Consider the following 21,073-nt stretch of genomic DNA (forward strand, 5'->3'; position numbering starts at 1 on the left):
AAGATCAGAGGCCAGTGGAAAGTTACTTGTAATGATTCAGATGTGCAGTAAAGATCTAGAGCCAGCTGTAATCCTAGCACTTTGGGAGGCCGAGGCGGGCGGATCACGAGGTCAAGAGATCAAGACCATCCTGGCCAGCATGGTGAAACCCTGCCTCTACTAAAAATACAAAAAACAGCTGGGCATGGTAGCACATGCCTGTGGTCCCAGCTACTCGGGAGGCTGAGGAGGAAGAATCGCTTGAACCCAGGAGGCAGAGGTTGCAGTGAGCCGAGATTGTGCCACTGCACTCCAGCCTGGCGATAGAGCAAGACTCCGTCTCAAAAAAAAAAAAGATCTAGAGCCAGGGCAGAAAACTAGAATGAAGTGAATAGAGCAAAGATGACCAACTGACATTACGAGTCAAGGGAAAAGTCTTAGAATTTTCTGTCTAGAAAGATATGAGGCCACTAACCAAGACGGGAAACACAGAGAGAGGAACTCAAACAGTTCTAGTTCCCAGAATATTTTGGGATACATGTGCATCTGTGTGTGTTAGCTGAAGCAGAGCAGAATAAGAAAAGTCAGAGCATAACACGCTAAGCAAAAGCTCTAAGAACACAACTGCAGTCAGTTCTTTTTACGCCCTGAGTACTTAACACCATCATACCTCTTCACTATACGTTTTTGAATGACTACATCAGTATGAGCTACAAGTCCAATGCACTATTCACTGTGTCACAAAACTGGCTCCTTCTGATTATATTTTAAATCTAAAAACAAACTAAGAGGTTTTTTACAGCTATACTGAAGTGTAATTAAACTGGTTGCAGCTTTACACTTACCTGAGAGTAAAGTTAACTCCTTGAACACAATTAGGTTATTTCATTAGAGAAGGTATCCAGAAAAAAGCCTATCCATGATAACGATTTATTAGGACCAGGTCCACAAAGACCATGAGGACACCAAAAATAGCAAGGACAACCTGAACTGTGAGTTAAAAATGACATCCTCTGTGAGATGATATCAAAGGAATTACTGTGAACTTGGTTAGATTTACGGTGGCATATGCATTATGCAAGAAAAAGGCCATATTTTTGGAGATGCATACCTGAGTATGTAGGACTGAAATGACAGATGTTTCGAATTTACTTTAAAACATAATAGCAAGAAAAAACAAAGCGGGATAGATGAAGCAAATGTACCAAAGCCCTAAAATTATTGAATCTGAGGGATGAATATATTGAAACAGGGTTACTATATTATTCTACATATGTGTATGTTTAAAACTGTTCATAATGAAAAAGAACAGCAGAACTCTCCACACAGGCATGTTCTCTGGTAGCAGTGTCAGGTTAACTAACACTCCAGCCTTGGGTGGAACCACTCTTCCCTTCAATTCCAATGTTCCAAACCAGAACCCTAGGACAGAGACCAGGCCATTTTCACAGTTAGAGGTCATAGCCAGCCTCACCCCAGTGATGCCTTGCATGTGTTCCATTTATTTTCGTGTGTGTTCATTTCCTGTATGAGACAGTGGTTAAGTCCTTCTGAAGGCAGGAACTACATTTGAATCCCCCATCTCCACTAAGAATAGTGCTTTGTACACAATTTCTTTCTAAATGTATGTTGTTAAATTTTAAAAAGTCAGAATGTGTAGCAATGTGCAGACACAATCACGACTATTGCTTACAATTCACCCCCTTTTCTAATCTAATTTAGGGTGCCCTCTTAGCACACGCTGATTCGAAGGCAGCAGGGTTGGGAGAATAGGGCTATTTCACCCTAATTAAAAATAAGAAAGTATTTTTGCACTTTGGGAGGCCGAGGCGGGTGGATCACGGGGTCAAGAGATCGAGACCATCCTGGTCAACATGGTGAAACCCGTCTCTACTAAAAATACAAAAAATTAGCTGGGCATGGTGGCGCGTGCCTGTAGTCCCAGCTACTCGGGAGGCTGAGGCAGGAGAATTGCCTGAACCCAGGAGGCGGAGGTTGCGGTGAGCCGAGATCACGCGCCATTGCACTCCAGCCTGGGTAACAAGAGGGAAACTCCGTCTCAAAAAAAAAAAAAAAAAAAAAAAAAAAGAGAGTATTTTAAATTTATTTTGGTGAGACACTGAAAACCAGGAAAAACAGCATATGTAACAGAAATAGTGCCAGGCATGGTAGCTCATACCTGTAATCCCAGCACTTTGAGAGGCTGAGGCAGGCAGATTGCCTGAGGCTAGCAGATTGCCTGAGGCCAGAGTTGGAGACTAGCCTGGCCAACATGGTGAAACCCCAACTCTACTAAAAATACAAAAATTAGCTGGGCATGGTGGCAGGCATCTGTAATCCCAGCCACTCGGGAGGCTGAGACAGGAAAACTGCTTGAACCCAGGAGTCAGAGGTTGCAGTGAGCTGAGATCAAGTCGCCACTGCACTCCAGCCTGGGTGACAGAGCAAGACTGTCTAAAAAAAATTTTTTTTAAAGAAACTGTGATCATATGTCCATGATTAAAGTTCAAAAAATGCCTAAGAACAATTAAAAAAAATTTTTTTTCTTTTTTTAAGAGACACCGGGGTCTCACTATGTCTCTCAGGCCACAGTGCAGTGGCTACTCACAGGCGCAATCCCACTATTGATCAGCACGGAAGTTTTGACCTGCTCCATTTCTGACCTGGGCTGGTTCACCTCTCCTTCAACCTGGGGGTCCCTGGCTCCCAGGAGGTCACCATAGTGATGCATAACTTAGTGCGGACACCCAATTGGCATAGCTCACTACAGCCCAGAACGCCTGGGCTCAAGTGATCTTCCCACCTCAGCCTCCCAAGTAGCTGGGACTACATAGGCACTTGCCACCATGCCTGGCATTTTTTTTTTTTTTGAGACAAGAGTCTTGCTCTCTCACCTAGGCCGGAATGCAATAGCACAATCTCAGCTCACTGCAACCTCCGCCTCCTGGGTTCAAGTAATTCTCCTGCCTCAGCCTCCTGAGTAGCTGAGATTACAGGTGCCCGCCACCACACCCAGCTAATTTTTGTATTTTTAGTAGACATGGGGTTTCACCACGTTAACCAGTGTGGTCTCGAACTCCTGACCTCAAGTGATCTGCCTGCCTTGGCCTCCCAAAGTACAGGGATTATAAGCATGTGCCGCTGCACCCAGCGTTTTTTTGTTTTGTGTGTGTGTGTGTGTGTGTGTGTGTGTGTGTGTGTTTTTGAGACAAGAGTCTGGCTCTGTCATTCAGGCTGGAGTGGAGTACGCAGGGCATGATCTCGATTCACTGCAACCTTCAGGTGATTCTTGTGCCTCAACCTCCCAAGTAGCTGTGATTACAGGCATGTACCACCATTTCTGGCTAATTTGTATATTTTTAGTAGAGACAGGGTTTCACCATGTTGTACAGGCTGGTCTCAAACCCCTGACCTCAAGTGATCTACCCACCTCAGCCACCCAACATGCTGTGATTATAGGTGTGAGCCACTGCAACCAGCCAGAAATACCCTAAAATTAACACTACACAGTTTCTTTAAGATCTCAACAAATTATTTCAATTCTACACTCTGGTTTGACTGATATCTGGTCAGTGAAGACCATTTGGAGGTCTGAACTTGCTCATTCTTGGGGCCTAAATAAAACTGACTCTGAATCACTAATAATAATTAGCCACCATGCCCAGCTAATTTTTTTATTTTAGTAGAGACAGGGTTTCACTATGTTGGCCAGGATGGTCTGGATCACTCGACCTTGTGATCCACCCGCCTCGGCCTCCCAAAGTGCTGGGATTACACACATGAGCCACTGGGCCCGGCCTAATTATTTTTAAACCAATCTGTAGGGCTGGGTACAGTGGCTCACGCCTGTAATTCCAGCACTTTGGGAGGCCAAGGCAGGTGGATCATGAGGTCAGGAGTTCAAGACCAGACTGGCCAACATGGTGAAACCCTGTCTCTACTAAAAAATAGAAAAAGTTGGGCATGGTGGCTCATACCTGTAATCCCAGCTACTTGGGACGCTGAGGTAGAATTGCTTGAACCAGGACCTGGGAGGCGGAGGTTGCAGTGAGCCGAGATCGCACCACTGCACTCCAGCCTGAGCTACAGAGCAAGCCTCCATCCCCCAAAAAAAAAAAAAAATCTGTAAAAGCTGCTATAGTGTTTCTGTGAAATTGCTCAAAGTTCTCATATTTTATGTTTATACAGGAAACAATTCCCAGATGAATTTTATTCTTTCTTCTGTCTCTGGGCTTTGGACACATATCCCCCTGCAGTTAAGTCCTTTGTTTCAACTATAACCTAGCGTATGCTGGAACAGGGCAAAAGTTGCCTAACAATGCCAGGAATAACAGATATTTAAAGGCACCTAGACAAGGCACAAAAGAAAAAAAATAAAAATTTGTATTACAATTTGGTCTCAAAATTAACTAGCCCAACACTTATTTCAAACCCTTATCACATATTATCTCTTTATTATCAATTGTTTTCGATCATTAAAACTGTTTACTTATCAAGGTCCTACAATGTGACCCTCCAGAACATCAAAAAGCTTGAAAACTCAGGCCAGGCAATAGTGGCTCATGCTTGTAATTCCAACACTCTAGGAGGCTGAGGCTGGCTTGAGCCAAGGAGTTTGAGGCTGCAGTGACCCATGCTTGCATCACTGCACTCCAGCCTGGGTGACACAGTGAAACCTTGTCCATTAAAAACAAGCAAACATAATCTGTCATAAGATTAGAAAAAAAAAGAAAACATAAGATTAGAAAAAAAGAAAACAAACAAAAAAACCTTGTTTCTCATTTCTGAGGTAACTCCTGTCAATCACTTTTAAAAGAATTTTCTAGGAAGAATAAAACCTGTAAGTCTTATTGAACTGCATCAGTAAATCCAAAACCAACTAGCAGCTCATACAAAAAAAGCGGGTACTGGCTGGGCACAGTGGCTCATACCTGTAATCACAGCACTTTGGGAGGCTGAGGCAGGCAGATCACTTCAGTTCAGAAACTCAAGACCGGCCTGGCTAACATGGTGAAACCCCATCTCTACTCAAAATACAAAAATTAGCCAGGCATGGTGGTGTATGTCTGTAATCCCAGCTACCAGGGAGGCTGAGACAGGAGAATCACTTGAACCCAGGAGGCAGAGATTGCAGTGAGCCGAGATCATGCCATTGCGCTCTAACCTAGGCAAAAGAGTGAAACTCCATCTCAGAAACAAAAACAAAATGAAAATACAAAAATTAGCTGGGCGTGGTGGCATGAAGTTCAAGACCAGCCTGACCAACATGGAGAAACCCTGTCTACTAAAAATACAAAATTAGCCAGGTGTGATGGTGCATGCCTGTAATCCCAGCTACCAGGGAGGCTGAGGCGCATGAGAATCGCTTGAACCCAAGAGACTAAAGTGAGCCAAGATCATGCCACTGCCCTCCAGCCTGGATGACACAGTGACAGTCTCTCTCCAAAAAAAAAAGAGGGTACTAAACAAAAAAAGATCTATAAGGATATATTAATTCTCTCAAAGGATCTACAAGGATATATTAATTATCTAAAAGGCTCAAAGTATCTACTAGTGCATTGCTGTTTTTCTTTTTCTTTCTTTCTTTTTTTTTGAGACAGAGTTTCACTCTTGTTGGAGTGCAACGGCTCAAGATCTTGGCTCACTGCAACTTCCTCCTCATGGGTTCAAGTGATTCTCCTGCCTCAGACTCCTGAGTAGCTGGGATTACAGGCATGCACTACCACGCCCGGCTAATTTTGTATTTTTAGTAGACAGGGTTTGTCCATGTTGGTCAAGCTGGTCTTGAACTTCCAACCTCAGGTGATCCACCCACCTTGGCCTCCCAAACTGCTGGGATTACAGGCGTGAGCCACAGTTCTCGGCCCTATTGTTGTTTTTCTTAAAGACACGGGGTCTTGCTCAGTTGGCCAAGCTGGAAGTGCAGTGGCACAATCATAGCTCACTGCAGCCTCAAACTCCTGAGGTCAAAAGATCCTCCCACCTCAGCCATCTGAGTAGCTAGAACTACAGTTGCACACCACCACAGCTGGCTTACTGTTTTTTAATGAAAAATAATGGCAATTTCATAAACAACCAAAAACAAACATTCTAACCCTCTTAAATATCTAACATTCTCTTCTGTCTTGTGATTAATTTGGTCTTTCAAAAAAAGCAAAACCACCAATGCTGTATTTTCTAACTTTTATTTATTTTTATATAATCCTCTCTGCTTCTGGAACCACTGAAGTTTTAGAAGATTTTTCTATCTGAAGAATCCAGAGAATGCAAAGCACAGCTGTCTGCCCATTTTGGGGTACAATCTTAGTATTAATCACAATGTAACATTTATCAATAATGTAAAAAAAAAAACCATACATTATCTTGTTCCTGGAGAATGTGGTACCTGTCAATAATAAACCATAGCTGGGACAGAGCCAGCAGGATAAAACCCAGATGACTATTACTAAACAAGTGGCTAAATCAAAACTCCATTTGCTTTATAATTACAACCCCAGTAGCTATGATTTCAAGAAGCGGCTGTATTTGAAATAATTTTCTCCACAGGTTTCACCTGCCTAAAGATACCCTGTACAGATTTATGTTTAAATTCCCCATGATCCTAACACAGGGCACTGTGCAGGCACTTGTTTGCTCCAGTGAACAGCAGCTGGCCACCACCAAGTATAAAATATCTGACTATTCCAAATACAGAACTGCATATTTAAGGTCAAATTATATATCCCAGTAAATTGTCATTTACACCCTCATGAAGAACAGCATTGCAAAGATCCTTATTAAAATATTATCACCTCAAACTCAGCACCATAAAAGGAGATAATACAATATTACCAAAGTTAGTCCAACATTCAAAAATCAGTCCATGTAACTCATCATATTAAAAGAGTAAAGGAGAAAAATAATATGACCATTTCAAAGATGCAGAAAAAGCGTTTGAAAAAAAAAAAATCAACACCCACAAAAAAACAACAATCAAAACAAAACTAAACAAATGACAAAAATTATAAAAACAATAATAATAAAAAAATTCAATACCTACTCATGATAAAAATTCTCAGCTTCTCAGCCAAATTGGAATATAGGCTGAGGGCAGTGGCTCACACTTGTAATCCCAAAAGTTTGGGAGGCTGAAGCAGGAGGACCGCCTGAGGTCAGAAGTTCAAGATTAGCCTGGTCAGCATAGTGATATCCTGTCTCTACAAAAAATTTTAAAAAGTCCCAGCTACTCAGAAGGCTGAGGTGGAAGAATCACCCACACCCAGGAGTTCAAGGCTGCAGTGAGCAGTGATTGTGCCACTACACTCCAACATGGGTGAAAGCAAGTCCTTGTCTCTAAAACAAACAACAACAAAAAATGTTTTAACCCAAATTAGAACATAAGAAAACTTCCTCAACCCATAAAGGACATCTTTTTTTTTTTTGAGACGAAGTTTCGCTCTTGTTACCCAGGCTGGAGTGCAATGGCGTGATCTTGGCTCACCGCAACCTCCGCCTCCTGGGTTCAGGCAATTCTCCTGCCTCAGCCTCCTGAGTAGCACGCGCCACTGTGCCCAGCTAATTTTCTGTATTTTTAGTAGAGACGGGGTTTCACCATGTTGACCAGGATGGTCTCGATCTCTTTAGTAAAACAGTGAACACGTTAAGTCTTAAATCAAGATGAAAACAAAGATATCCACTCCCACTACCTCAATATTTTATTGGAATTCCCAGCTAGTGCACTAAGACAAGGAAAAAAAAAAGGTGAATAGATTGAAAAGAATGAAGTAAAACTGTCTCGATCTGAATATCATGATTGTTTACACAGAAAATCCTAAACATGCAAAAAAAAACACCTAGAATAATTAGAAAGTAACAGAATATAAGATCAATATACAAAATTCAGTTAATTGTCTATATACTAGCAGCAAACAACTGGACAATTGAATTCTAAATAGCATCCAGAAAACCCCCAAATACTAGAAATAGATTAACCAGACATTAAGACCTCCACACTAAAAATTACAAAAAAAAACCACTGTTGAGAAAAATTAAAGAAGACCTTAAAAATGAAGATATGGGCCAGGCATGGGAGCTCAGGCCTGTAATCCCAGCACTTTGAGAGGCCGTCGAGATGGGTGGATCACCAGAGGTCAGGAATTCAAGACCAACCTGGCCAACATGAGGAAACTCTGTCTCTATTAAAAATACGAAAAATAGCCAGGCATGGTGGTGGGTGCCTGTAGTCCCAGCTACTCAGGAGGCTGAGGCAGGAGAATCACTTGAACCCAAGAGGTGGAGGTTGCAGTGAGCTGAAATCACACCATTGTACTCCAGCCTGGGCAGTAAGAGTGAAACTCTGTCTCAAAAAAAAAAAGAAAAAAGAAAGAAAAAGAAGAAGATATGCAATGTCCATTCAACAGAAGATTCAATATTGTTAAGATGTCGATTCTCCACAAATTGATCTACAGTCAATATAATTCCAATCATAATTTCATTGGGCTTTTTGGTAGAAATTAATAAGCTGATTCTAACATTTATATGAAAATGTGAAGAACACAGAATATTCAAAGCAATCTTAAAATGACCAAAGCTGGAGGACTTACACATTACCTGACTTCAAAACTTACTACAAAGCTACAGTAATCAAAACAGGGTGATACTGGCAAAGGACAGACAAGGAGATCAATGGGACAGATACAGAATGCCCAGAAATGAATTCACAGCTATATGTCACCTGATTTTGAAGAAAAGTGCCAAAGCAATCTCATGGTAATCTTTTCAACAAATGTTGCTAAAATAACTGAATATCCAAAAGGATAAAAATCAATCTCGGGCCGGGCGCGGTGGCGCACGCCTATAATCCCAGCACTTTGGGAGGCCGAGGCAGGTGGATCACGAGGTCAAGAGATCAAGACCATCCTGGTCAACATGGTGAAACCCCGTCTCTACTAAAAATACAGAAAATTAGCTGGGCACAGTGGCGCATGCCTGTAATCCCAGCTACTCAGGAGGCTGAGGCAGGAGAACTGCCTGAACCCAGGAGGCGGAGGTTGCGGTGAGCCGAGATCGCGCCATTGCACTCCAGCCTGGGTAACAAGAGTGAAACTCCGTCTCAAAAAAAAAAAAAAATCTGAACAAATATTTCACAAAGGCAGATACGCAAATGGCCAAAAAGCACATAAAAGTGTTCAACATCATTAGTCATCAGGGAAATGCAAATTAAAAATCACAATGAGATATCACTAAACATCCACCAAAATTGCTAAAACACTGACAACATAAATGTTAGCAAAAATGTCAAGTAACTGGAATTCTCATACATTATTTGTAATATTTTGGGGGAGGCCAAGGCAGGTGGATCATGAGATCAAGAGATCCGAGACCATCCTGGCCAAGATAGTGAAACTTCGTCTCTACTAAAACTACAAAAGTTAGCTGGGCGTGGTGGCACGCAGTTGTAGTCCAGGCTACTCGGGAAGCTGAGGCAGGAGAATCGCTTGAACCTGGGAAAAGGAGGTTGCAGTGAGCAGAGATCACACCACTGCACTCCAGCCTGGGTGACAGAGCAAGACTCCATCTCAAAGATAAAAAAAGAACTAAACATATATCTGTGTATATGATTCAGCAATTCCACTTCTAGATTTTACCTAAGAACTAAAAACAAATGTTCACAAGATGGGTACAAAAATGTTCATAGAAGTTTATGCAAAATAGCCAAAAACTGAAAAGAACCCAGGTGTTTATCAACAAGAAAATGGATAAACAAACTAAGATATAATCAGAAGACAGAAAAGTACTTAACAATAAAACCAAACAAATTATTAATGCATATAGCAACACAGAAGAACCTCAAAAACATTATGCTGGCCAGGTGTGGTGGCTGACACCTGTAATCCCAGCACTTTGGGAGACTAAGGTGGGAGGATTGCTTGAACTCAGGCAAGACCAGTCTGGGCAATAAAGTGAGACCCTGTCTCTATAAAAAATTTTTTTAAAATTAGCCAAGTGTAGTTGCATGCACCTATAGTTCTAGCTACTTGGGAGGCTGAGGCAGGAGGATCACCTGAGCATGGGAGGTGGAGGCTACAGTGAGCTATGATCGTGCCACTGCATACCAGCCTGGGCAACAAAGCAACACCCTGTCTAAACAACAAAAAAAATTATGCTAAATGGAAGATGCCTTGCTCAAATGAGTATATACTATACATTTCCATTTATTTTCCTTACTCATAAGTTTAAGGCATTATGTTTCCATTTATATGTTCCACTTGCATGAAACAGGCAAGACTAATCTATTAATAGAAACAAAATCACAACAGTGGTTGTCTAAGGTAGACAAAACTTTCTGGGAGAGGTAACGTTCTCTGTTTTGATAAAGGTTTAAGTTACGTAAGTGCACACATTTGTCAAAACTCATAAAATGGTACCCTTCAACTTGTGTATTTCATTGTTTATAAATTTTTTTTTTTTTTTTTTTAAAGATGGGGTTTCACCATAATGGCCAGGCTGGTCTTGAACTCCTGACCTCAGGTGATCCACCCACCTCCCAAAGTGCTAGGATTACAGGCATGAGCCACTGCGCCCGGCCACTGTATTTACACCCCTCCCCCAAAAATATAAATATTGAACTCTAGTTAATGTTATACAAGCAGAAATATTCAGAAGTATACTGATGTCTACAACATAATTTAAAGTGAGGCAGAAAATTAAGATGGATTAACAGATAAAAAAATGGATAGATGAATATGTGGTTAAACAAATTCAATAATCATTATAGTCTCTAGATGATACATATGTGTATATTACTGTATAATTATTACGAGTTTTTTGTATTTCTGAATACTTTCATAGTAAAATATTGGGAAAAAAAATTTTTTTAATTATGAGTTATGGCCGGGCACGGTGGCCACGCCTATAATCCCAGCACTTTGGGAGGCTGAGGCAAGTGGAATACCTGAGGTCAGGAGTTCAAAACCAGCCTGGCCAACATGGTGAAGCTCCATCTCTACTAAAAATACAAAAATTAGCCAGGTGTGGTGGTTCATGCCTATAGTCCCATTTATTTGGGATGCTGAGGAACAAGAATCACTTGAACCCAGGAGGCAGAGCTTGCAGTGAGCCAAGATCATGCCACTGCACTCTAGCCTGGGCAACAGTCTCAAAAAAATAATAATAAACTTTGAGTTACTATGTGGATAGTATACGCCAGATCAGTAATAACAATAGCTGAAACTACCACCATTAACTAAGTGATTACTATGTGTAAAACACTATGGTACATATTCACATTATGATAAATCTATCCCCAGTGCAATCCTGCAGGGCAAGCAGTATTATTCCCATTTTCCTGATGAGGGAACCAATTCACAGAATGACTAAGGAAATTGTTAGAGCTTCATACATCTATCCTATTCAAGGAAACTGGCAGGACTCTAAACCCAGGTCTGACTCCAAATGGGCTGCTCTTCCATTATACCACACTGTCTTAACAATTAACACCAAGGATTGGGTCCAATATTTCTTTGGTTTTAAGATATAGAGTCTCACTGTTGCTCAGGCTGACCTCAAACTCATGGGCTAATGCAATCCTCCCACTTTAGCCTCCCAAGTACCAACTTTTTATTATATTTCAGCAGAAGTTTGTGTGACTTGTAGGCATAAGTACGTTAACAGCAGGGACTTCGAAAATCCCTTTCACTGTCATTCCATTATGATAGTCTATAACATGGCTGCTACTATTCCAGTCTCCTTTCAGCATTATAAGTGTTTTACAACACGAGAAATGCATGCCACAACCATGACACAATTTTTTAAAACAAAACTCTTTACCTCATTTCTCGTTCTTCATGTTGAGCGATAAGGTTGCTATAAAAATTCTCCAGTGTCACTTTGGTCATTGTCACCCTTTCCTTTGTGTGGTTACTCATGGATGAGCAAGGTGTTGAGCCTGTCATTGCCATGGCTGCTAGAAACAAAGAAAAGAAGAGGTATTCGTTTTGGAGTTAGAATCCACCCATTGTACACTCTCCTACCCTACTGGTAAGAATGTAAATTGGTACAAGTTTTCTGGAGTACAAACAGGTAATATGTAAGAAAAGCCAGACAAAGAGAATATTTGGTAAAATAATAAATATAAATTACTGTCCCATGACAGAGAAATCCCATAAAGAGTTGAGAAACCATTAAATGGGCTTCTAAAGAGACATACACAGGATGTTCAGTACAGAGAGGATGTTCATTATGCCATAAGTTGTGTTATGGGAAGTTAGAGGCAATTCAGTAAAAAAATAAAGAGCTGTCGCTGCATAGGAAATACTATGCAACAAACAGAAGCAACTCTACCTGTACCTATCAGTCACACAAATATATCTTTAAAACATATTAGTGCAAAAGTATAGTATTGCATTTTTAAAGAGAATAGGATCACAAAACCACATAGGTAAATCAAGAACATACAGTAAACCACACGCCTGTAATCCCAGCTATCTTGGGAGGCCAAGATGGAGGACTGCTTTAGCCCCCAAGTTTAAGACCAGCCTGGACAACCTAGTGAGACTTTTTTTTCTTTCTGTTTTTCAGGGATTGTTGTCTCTGAGTATGGATCCTCCCTGACTAGCGAGACTTAAAAAAATATATAGTACACATACAGTACACTTCTTTGCCATCTAGAAATCTACCTTGAAGAAGTCAAGGACCTACAAAAATTCATCACAATGGGGTTCAATGCAGCATTGTAATCACAATGGGAAATTAGAGATAACTTGAATATATACAATAGAACTAATTCAGTATGAAAAAACCCTTCATGATTATGAAGCTGAAGCCTAAAGAAAAAAAAAACCCTTCAATAAACTAATGTGCAATTAAAATATGTCCAAATAGTTAATGTCAGAGGATGTTTCCACTCTAAGCCAAAAGAACAGATTACAAAGCAAAATGTATATCACATTCTAAATTCTTTTTGTGTTTATGTGCACAGAATTATTAGAAATATATCATCAAAATGTTATTAATGGCATAACTATAGACAGTGAGAACAGAAAATTTTATTCTTACTTGTGCTTTTTCCATGGTTTTCTGTCTCTTTTTTTTTTATTCAGTCTCCATAGAGACTCCCAAAAATTGCCAACGCAGACTGTATTTCAAGTCGTCATGGCGGGGTATTGGGAAAAGTTTTCAATTAGCAATAATCGCACCTCAGATAAACCTCATTGGCTACAATACTGCCACTGTGCAAAGCTGTGTCTCTCTCTCTTTTTTTTTTTTGAGATGGAGTCTCACTCTGTCACCCAGGCTGGAGTACAGTGACACAATCTTGGCTCACCGTAACCTCTACCTCCCAGGTTCAAGCGATTCTCGTGTCTCAGCCTCCCAAGTAGCTGAGATTACAGACTCCCACCACTGTATCCAGCTAATTTTTTGGGAGGGTTTACCACACTGGTCAGGAGGGTCTCAAACTCTTGACCTCAAGTACTCCACCCACCTCAGCCTCCCCAAGTGCTGGGATTGAAGGTGTGAGCCACAGCACCCAGGCAATCTTTTTCTATATTTTCTGCCATGAACATATACGTTACCAACAACTTTTTTTTTTTTTTTTTTTTGAGAAAGTCTCAATCTATCACCCAAGCTGGAGTGCAGTGGCACGATCTTGGCTCACTGCAACCTCCACCTCCCGGGTTCAAGCGATTCTCCTGCCTCAGCCTCTTGAGCAGCTGGAATTACAGGTGTGTGCCACACCTGGCTAATTTTTGTATTTTTAGTAGAGACAGAGTTTCACCAGGTTGGTCAGCCTGGTCTCAAACTCCTGACCTAGTGATCTCCCCGCCTCAGCCTCCCAAAGTGCTGGGATTACAGGCATGACCCACAACGCCTGGCCTGTTCCCAGTACCTTTTTAAGTTTATCCACAGTTAGAAGAAAGATCTATGATTAAAATGATAATCTACTAATATATATATATATGTTGTGACACAGCCTTAAGGCACTTGACAAATGTTTGCCGTTTACTTGAATTTACAGGTTAAAATAAAGATTTAAGTCTTAAAATAAAGGGAACAATATGACCAAAAAAACCTCAATCAATTCTAGTGGTAGAAGTATCAATACCTTAAAAACAAGAGATCCTAACTTCCTCATTTTACACAAGAAAAAACACCACCAGCCAGTCGCGGTGGCTCATGCCTGTCATCCTAGCACTTTGGGAGGCCGAGGCAGGCAGATCACGAGGTCAAGAGATCAGGACCATCCTGGCCAACATGGTGAAACCCCATCTCTACTAAAAAATACAAAAATTATCTGGGCGTGGTGGCATGCGCCTGTAGTCCCAGCTACTCGGGAGGCTGAGGCAGGAGAACTGCTTGAACCCAGGTGATGGAGGTTGCAGTGAGCCGAGATTGTGACACTGCACTCCAGTCTGTGAGATTCTCGTGTCTCAGCCTCCCAAGTAGCTGAGATTACAGACTCCCACCACTGTATCCAGCTAATTTTTTGGGGGGGTTTACCACACTGGTCAGGCTGATCTCCAACTCTTGACCTCAAGTGCTCCACCCACCTCAGCCTCCTCAAGTGCTGGGATTGAAGATCCCACTTGGTAACAGAGCCAGACTCTGTCTCAAAAAAAAAAAAAAAAAGAAAAAACACCACCAACAGGTTTAGATAACTTATAATTTTTTCCTAAATTTAAAATCTCATTTACAAAAGGGTATGTGGCACAAACCTGTAGATTACGCCTCTGGAGTAGCTGAGACTACAGGTTGCAGTGAAGCAATATAGTGCCACTGCACTCTAGCCTGGGCTACGCAGCAAGACTCCGTCTCAAAAATAAATAATAAAATAAAATCAGCCAAGCAAAGTGGCTCACGCCTGTAATCCCAGCACTTTGGGAGGCTGAGGCAGGCAAATTATCTGAGATCAGGAGTTTGAGACCAGCCTGACCAACATGGTGAAACCCTGTCTCCACTAAAAATACAAAAATTAGCCAGGTGTGTGGCGGGTGCCTGTAATCGCAGCTACCTGGGAGGCTGAGGCAGGAGAATCACTTGAACCCAGGAGGCAGAGGTCAGTGAACAGAGATCATGCCATTGCACTCCACCTGGGTGACAGAGCAAGACTCCGTCTCAAAATACAATAAAATAAAATCTCATCTTCCCCCAGATTTTTCAGCTAACCTATATTATCACACTTGGCCAAACTGTTCACTAACACTGACTTGCTCCAGCATTGGCAATAGTGCTCAATATTTTATCCTTACCATTCTTTCCTCATACATGATCTACTTCTCTTTTTATCCCAATATAAAGCTCAGTAAAAATTTGGGGTCTCCTCTTTCAGCTTTGGAGCCCCCCTCCCTCTGTCTCTCTAAGGGGGAGCTTAAAAAAAAAAATTAAGAGAGGCTGAGCACCATGGCTCATGCCTGTAATCCCATCACTTTGGGAGGGTGAGGCAGGAAGATCATTTGAGCCCAGGAGTTCAAGACCAGCCTGGGCAACACAGCGAGATGCTGTCTCTACTACCCCTGACAACCGCAGCGAAAAAGAATCACAAGACCAAGGGTCATTTTTCTTTCTTTCTTTCCTTTTTTATTTTAAGGCCAACCTCGTCCTGGCACCGGGGCAACGAACCTGGAACCAAGACCCCCCCAGACTCTTTTTTTTTTTTCCCCAGACAGAGTCTTGCTCTGTCGCCCAGGCCAACACTGAGACCAGTGCAGTGGCATGGTCTCAGCTCACTGCAACTTCTGCCTCCTGAGTTCAACCAATTCTCCTGCCTCAGCTTCCCAAGTAGCTGAGACTACAGGAACATGCCACCATGCCCAGCTAATTTTTTGTATTTTCAGTAGAAATAGGGTTTCACCATGTTAGCTAGGCTGGTCTTGAACTCCTGACCTCAGATGATCCGCCTGCCTCGGGCTCCCAAAGTGCTAGGATTACAGGGATGAGCCACCGTGCACAGCCAAGGGCCGTTTTCAAAGATAGTGCATTTTAAGGAAAGTTTTAAGGTTTTCCCCCTTAATATTTAGCAGCTTTTTAAGTTGTTTTGTGGATTAAACTAAGGCTTGTAAGGAATATGCAAACACTTGTTAAAAAAAAAAAAGCCTTAAAATGATTTAAAAAACAATTATTTAAAGATACTCAAGACAAAAATCACATAAAGAATAATCCCTTCAGAGCAGAGATTCAAAACCAAGGCTCTACTTTAGAGTCAAACATTTTGATTCAAGATGTGCCAAAAAGATCAGTAAAAACAAATCCAAGACACTGTACTCAGAGCTACCTTACTATAAAATATCACATTATTTTTTATAGGGAAATTTCGACTAATACAAAGGAAACTCAAATGTTTTAGAGTATCAGTAAAGGAATACTAAAAAAAAAAAAAAAAACCTCTGGTTGGTGTGAAGTTTGGGTGTGGTTCCTTATTTGTCAGCCTGTACCCCCTCCACCCACAATGAAAACCACATGCACTCTGTGTGTTTGGTGAAGAAACTTCACCAAAAACCAGATCTAAAAAGTGAAGAAACTTCACTTAAAAACCAGATCTAAAAACATGTCAAAAGCAAGTGAGAGTTTTGTACCTCCTTGTATGAAAATTTCTGAAGATATTACATATATGTAGCTAAATTTTAACAACTGAAATTACTTCAACATAAAATTATAACAATTTGTCAGGGCACTGGTGCACGCCTGTAATCCCTGCACTCTGGAAGGGAGAGGTAGGAGACTGCCTGAAACCAGGCTGGGCAAAATGACAAAAACCCCATCTCTACAAAAAGATACAAAAAAAAAAAAATGGCCAGGCGTGGTGGTGCCCACCCATAGTCCCAGCTACTCAGGAGGCTGCAGTGAGAGGATTGCTTGAGTTGGAGAGGCAGAGGTTTCGGTGAGTCCAGCTTGTGCCACTGCACCTGAGCCTGGGACAGAGCAAGAGCCTGTCTTAAGAACGACAACCACAAACAAAACACAACAATCTGCAAGTATTTAACCCTAAGCCAAACAATGGCTTTCATATTATAGGCAGTTAATAAATGTAAGTTGAGCAAGTTAATGATTTTTAGTTGTCAACAAAGCTAAGGAATAAAGACTACATTTACACTGATGGGTATATCAAAACTAGAGGGAAAATGTTTTCACTAATTTAAGTAGCTGGCATTACTTCCTAAACTTTTAAAAAAGATCAAAAGGACATTAAATGAACTCAAAGATGCTCATATATTAGACCAACAAATTCTTAAGCAGTGTTTTTCAACTCTGAGTTTCTACGATAATAATAAAGACTGCACTCTCCTTCTCTTTGACCTTTCTTTAAACCCTCCTCCACTTCCTCTACTGTAATATAAAAAATTTAGCCTAATTCTAATAACCTTTCATCAAAAAAATGTAATTAATATTGCCCTAAAGCAATTCATAGGTTTACTGGGTCACCTAACTTTTCTTAAGACAGGACTATTCCTCAGGCTTTCCATAATTCAAGCCTTCCTGCCCCAACCTAGAAGCCATTGGAGGCTTTTGTCCTATTTGTTTCATTCTTCAACTCTGCAGAATTAGGGAATAATAGGTAGGTGAGAAATTCTTAAAGTTTTAAAGAATTAACAAAAGGACTTGATCCAGATAAAAGTCAGGCATAAGACCTGCACACCCAAAGGAAGTCAAATGAAAACCATTATTTCATTCAATCTATACGGTTATGCCTGGATAACTGATTGACTTTACAATGGTACTCTGTGATCACTATAAATAACCCTTCTCTCAACAATATGAACTTTATTTCTCTGTGACTGGCAATCCATTATCTTTCATTTGGACAATTCAACATTGGAGGTAAGACTATTGCTTAAGTCGCATGTCTAATTTCTCCTACTGAACTGTAAATCACTAGAAAGCAAGCAGCATGTCTTATACTTGTTTTAACGTTCTTCCCCCATTTCATGCACAGTGCTATGCACTTAGTACCTTAAGAAAGATTAACTAGAAAAAATACTAATTTTGATGTCCATTCCTAGGAGTTTGTGTGTGATGGGGGATAGGGTTGGGACATGAAATAGTTTGCTGTCAACTGATTACAGGGGAAAAAAATGAAATAGTTTGCCATAGGGTTCTCTCCTCTTAGAAGGAAGCTGATATCTAAAGTTTGGGGTGGGGAAGAGAGCCTGTTATCGTGGTGGTGGTTGTTTTATGTTTGGGGAAACCAAATACGCTGCCTGGCTAATTCAGAGGCAGGGTGAACTCAAAGGGTGGAGACACTTAGGGTCTATTTCACTCCAACCCTCCTCTGTGCATTTCAAAAAGAAGTTTCTCTTTTCCGTGTCTTTTAGTCATTTCAGAGTGAACTGAGAGATCTGGTCTCTCTGCCGGCCGTTCTGCCCGCTTTCTGACACAGACTTTCCTCTAAGCCCTTATCAACTTTTTCCTTTCCTCTGGCTGTTGCTTTTCCACTCTCTTCTTAAGAATCTTCCCTGCCTCTTCCTGTGATTTTAAGCTTATCTGAAGCCCAGTATCCTAAGACTAACGGAGAAAGGAGCAGACTCAAAGATACTGCACCCCAAGAGGGACTTTCGACATCTCTCCTCAGACCACAGTTCTCAGGCTCTCGGACAGCAGCAGGAAAAGGAGATGAAAACTGGTGATGACCGAGATCCCTGAGAAACCGACTGGTGGCAGGGAGCAGACAAAGGTGGCAACATGGAAAGGAGAGCCCGGCTCCCCGCTCCAACTGCAAACCGAGAAAGAAAAAGGACAGGGTGGAGAGGCTGGGACCGGGAAAATGAGGAGACGGCCAACAAGGGGCATGTGGAAACCGGGGAAAGAGGAGGCTGAGGAGAGGGGCCGAGACGCTGAGACGTTAGGGCTAGAAAGAGGCGCCGGCAAGAAGGATAAAGCCAGGGAGTCGGGGGTTGGGAAAGGAGGAGATAAACGAAAAACCCGGGAATGGAGTGAAGACGGCGGCAGCAGGCAACTCACCAGAGCCGCGGGAGAGGCAGGGCTGGGGGCGGCGGAGAGCCGCAGACGCCCCTTCGGCCAGTAGTCCCTACGTGAAGGCTGGCGAAGTCCCGGCGGCGGCAGCCAACGAGCCAAAGACCAGAGGGGACGCGTGAGGGGCTCTGAGACAGGGGGCGACGGGCAGTTGCGCGTTGAGGACAACAGGAAGCGTTCCAACTGCCGGAAAAGACGGGAGGGATTAGGGACCAAGGCAGCCCGATCCCCCGCCGCGGAGACGGGCTGGCGCGGCAGCCCGGGGCCGAGACTACGCATGCGCGACTTCCCGGCGCGGCCGGGATTGCGCGACTGCGCGTGCGTATCCCCGCCCTACCCCTCCCTTCACCCCCCCTTGACCGGAGCGGGCTGGACCCGGGTGAGGCCAGATATGTGAGAGTGGGGCGGTTTCGAAGTAGTCTGGGCTGAGGGGGAAGTTTCCTTGTTTTGTTTTACTTTTTACTTCGAAATAATTATGGACTCACAAGAAGTTGCAAAATTAATACAGACAGGTTCCGTATACCCATCACCCACCCAGCTTACCTCAACATTTTTCATAAGATACAACATTCCCAAAGCTAGGAAATTGACATTGGCGCAATATAATTGACTAAACCAATACAATTAACTTCATTGTAGACCATACTCGGATTTAACTGTTTGGCATGCAGTCATGTGCGTGCGTGTGTGTGTGTGTGTGTGTGTGTGGGTAGTTCTATGAAAGTTATCACCTGTATAGTTCCCACCCACTTCCACCCCTTGTAGAACAAGTCTGCTGGAGCCCTTAGCCCCCCTCCTCTTCCTTAAAGTAAGGGCCTTACCTGGGATAAGATGAGCTCAAAGGTTTTAGAGGTTACCCAGAGGGCGACCCAGTGTGCACAGAAGAATGTGCTTTTCAAGGCTACCCAAAGGCTTATTCTGTACTACTTTTGGGGGTAAAGAGATTCCAAGTTTAATAGCCTTTGGGCACTCCTTGAGAATGGAGCACAATGCCCTCAACTAGAAAGAGTCAGGCTCGTTCCGGGCACGGTGTAATTCCGGCACTTTGGGAGACCAAGGCAGGTGGATCACCTGAGGTCAGGAGTTCGAGACCAGCCTGACCAACATGGAGAAACCCTATCTCTACTAAAAATACAAAATTGGCCAGGCGTGGTGGCGTATGCCTGTAATCCAGAGCTACTGGAGAGGCTCAGGCAGGAGAATCGCTTGAACCCGGGAGGCGAAGTTTGCGGTGAGCTGAGATCCTGCCATTGCACTCTAGCCTGGGCAACAAAAGCAAAACTCCGTCTCAAAAAAAAAAAAAAAGAAAGATACAAACAAACAAAAGAAAAGAAAGTGTCAGACGTCTAGAAACTGAGATGAGCTAGACACAGTCTCTGCCTGCAAAGGGGCCATTTAGGGAGAGAAGGAAGCATGTGCTGTGTGAGTCATTCATTCATTTCATCTTCAAAGCCCAGTTTCCTTTTGCCTAGCTTCTCACAAAAATCACTTCTGGCCAGGTGTGTTGGCTCATGCCTGTAATTCCAGCACTTTGGGAGGTCCAGGTAGGAGGAACGCTTGAGCCCAGGAGTTTTAGACCTATCTGGGCAACATAATGAGACTCTACCTCTAAAAAAATTTTTTTAATTGGCCAGCACGGTGGCATGTGCCTGTGGTCCCACCTATTCAGTAGGCTAAAGCAGGAGAATTGATTGAGCCCAGGAGTTCAGGGCTGCGATGAGCCATGATCAATCATGACACTGCACCCCAGCCTGGGCAACAGAGGGAGACCCTGTCTCAATCAATCAGTACATACGTATCAATCAGTCACTTCACCTTTCATTCTCTCTGCTCAGAGGCTCTTCTCCCCAAATCCCTGTTGTCAAAGTCCTACCCATCTTTAACCTTTTAATAATAGAACAAGATGTTTACATAATGCTTTACAGTTTGCAAACAACTTTCACTTATTTAATCTCAGTTGGAACCTCACTTTGGCAGTGACACACAAGGTTTTTACAGATAAAGTAATTGACACTCAGAGAAGCTAAGTGACTTGCCTGAATTTCCATGGCTAGCAAGCCAAGTAGCCAAGAAGGGAACCCCATTTCCTGTCTGCAAATCCAATGTTCTTTCTCCTTTTCTCTTTCCTAAAGTCCAGCTCAAATCTTAT

General features: G+C 42.4%; 1 protein-coding gene and 1 non-coding gene across 3 annotated transcripts in view; both read right to left on the minus strand.

The window, feature by feature from the left end:
- Window positions 1-19,191, minus strand: part of STK38 (serine/threonine kinase 38) — a 50,674-nt gene extending 31,483 nt beyond the window's left edge. Inside the window, exons 1-2 of one of the 2 annotated variants that reach the window (XM_002746478.7) lie at window positions 18,913-19,191; window positions 11,788-11,920 (exon numbers count right to left, since the gene is read on the minus strand). In XM_002746478.7, the coding sequence (XP_002746524.1) occupies window positions 11,788-11,918 (131 nt within the window). In that variant the 5' untranslated portion in view covers window positions 11,919-11,920; window positions 18,913-19,191. Of the gene's footprint in view, window positions 1-11,787; window positions 11,924-18,912 lie in introns of both variants that reach the window. The other variant, XM_008994340.5, reaches the window with a different exon arrangement.
- Window positions 13,059-13,199, minus strand: LOC118153187 (U4 spliceosomal RNA). Its single transcript, XR_004742457.3, has one exon. It is a non-coding gene; the product is annotated as a U4 spliceosomal RNA (small nuclear RNA).
- Window positions 19,192-21,073: the final 1,882 nt, after the last annotated feature.

The sequence above is a fragment of the Callithrix jacchus genome, chromosome 4 (assembly GCF_049354715.1).
Source record: "Callithrix jacchus isolate 240 chromosome 4, calJac240_pri, whole genome shotgun sequence".
Taxonomy (NCBI): domain Eukaryota; kingdom Metazoa; phylum Chordata; class Mammalia; order Primates; family Cebidae; genus Callithrix; species Callithrix jacchus.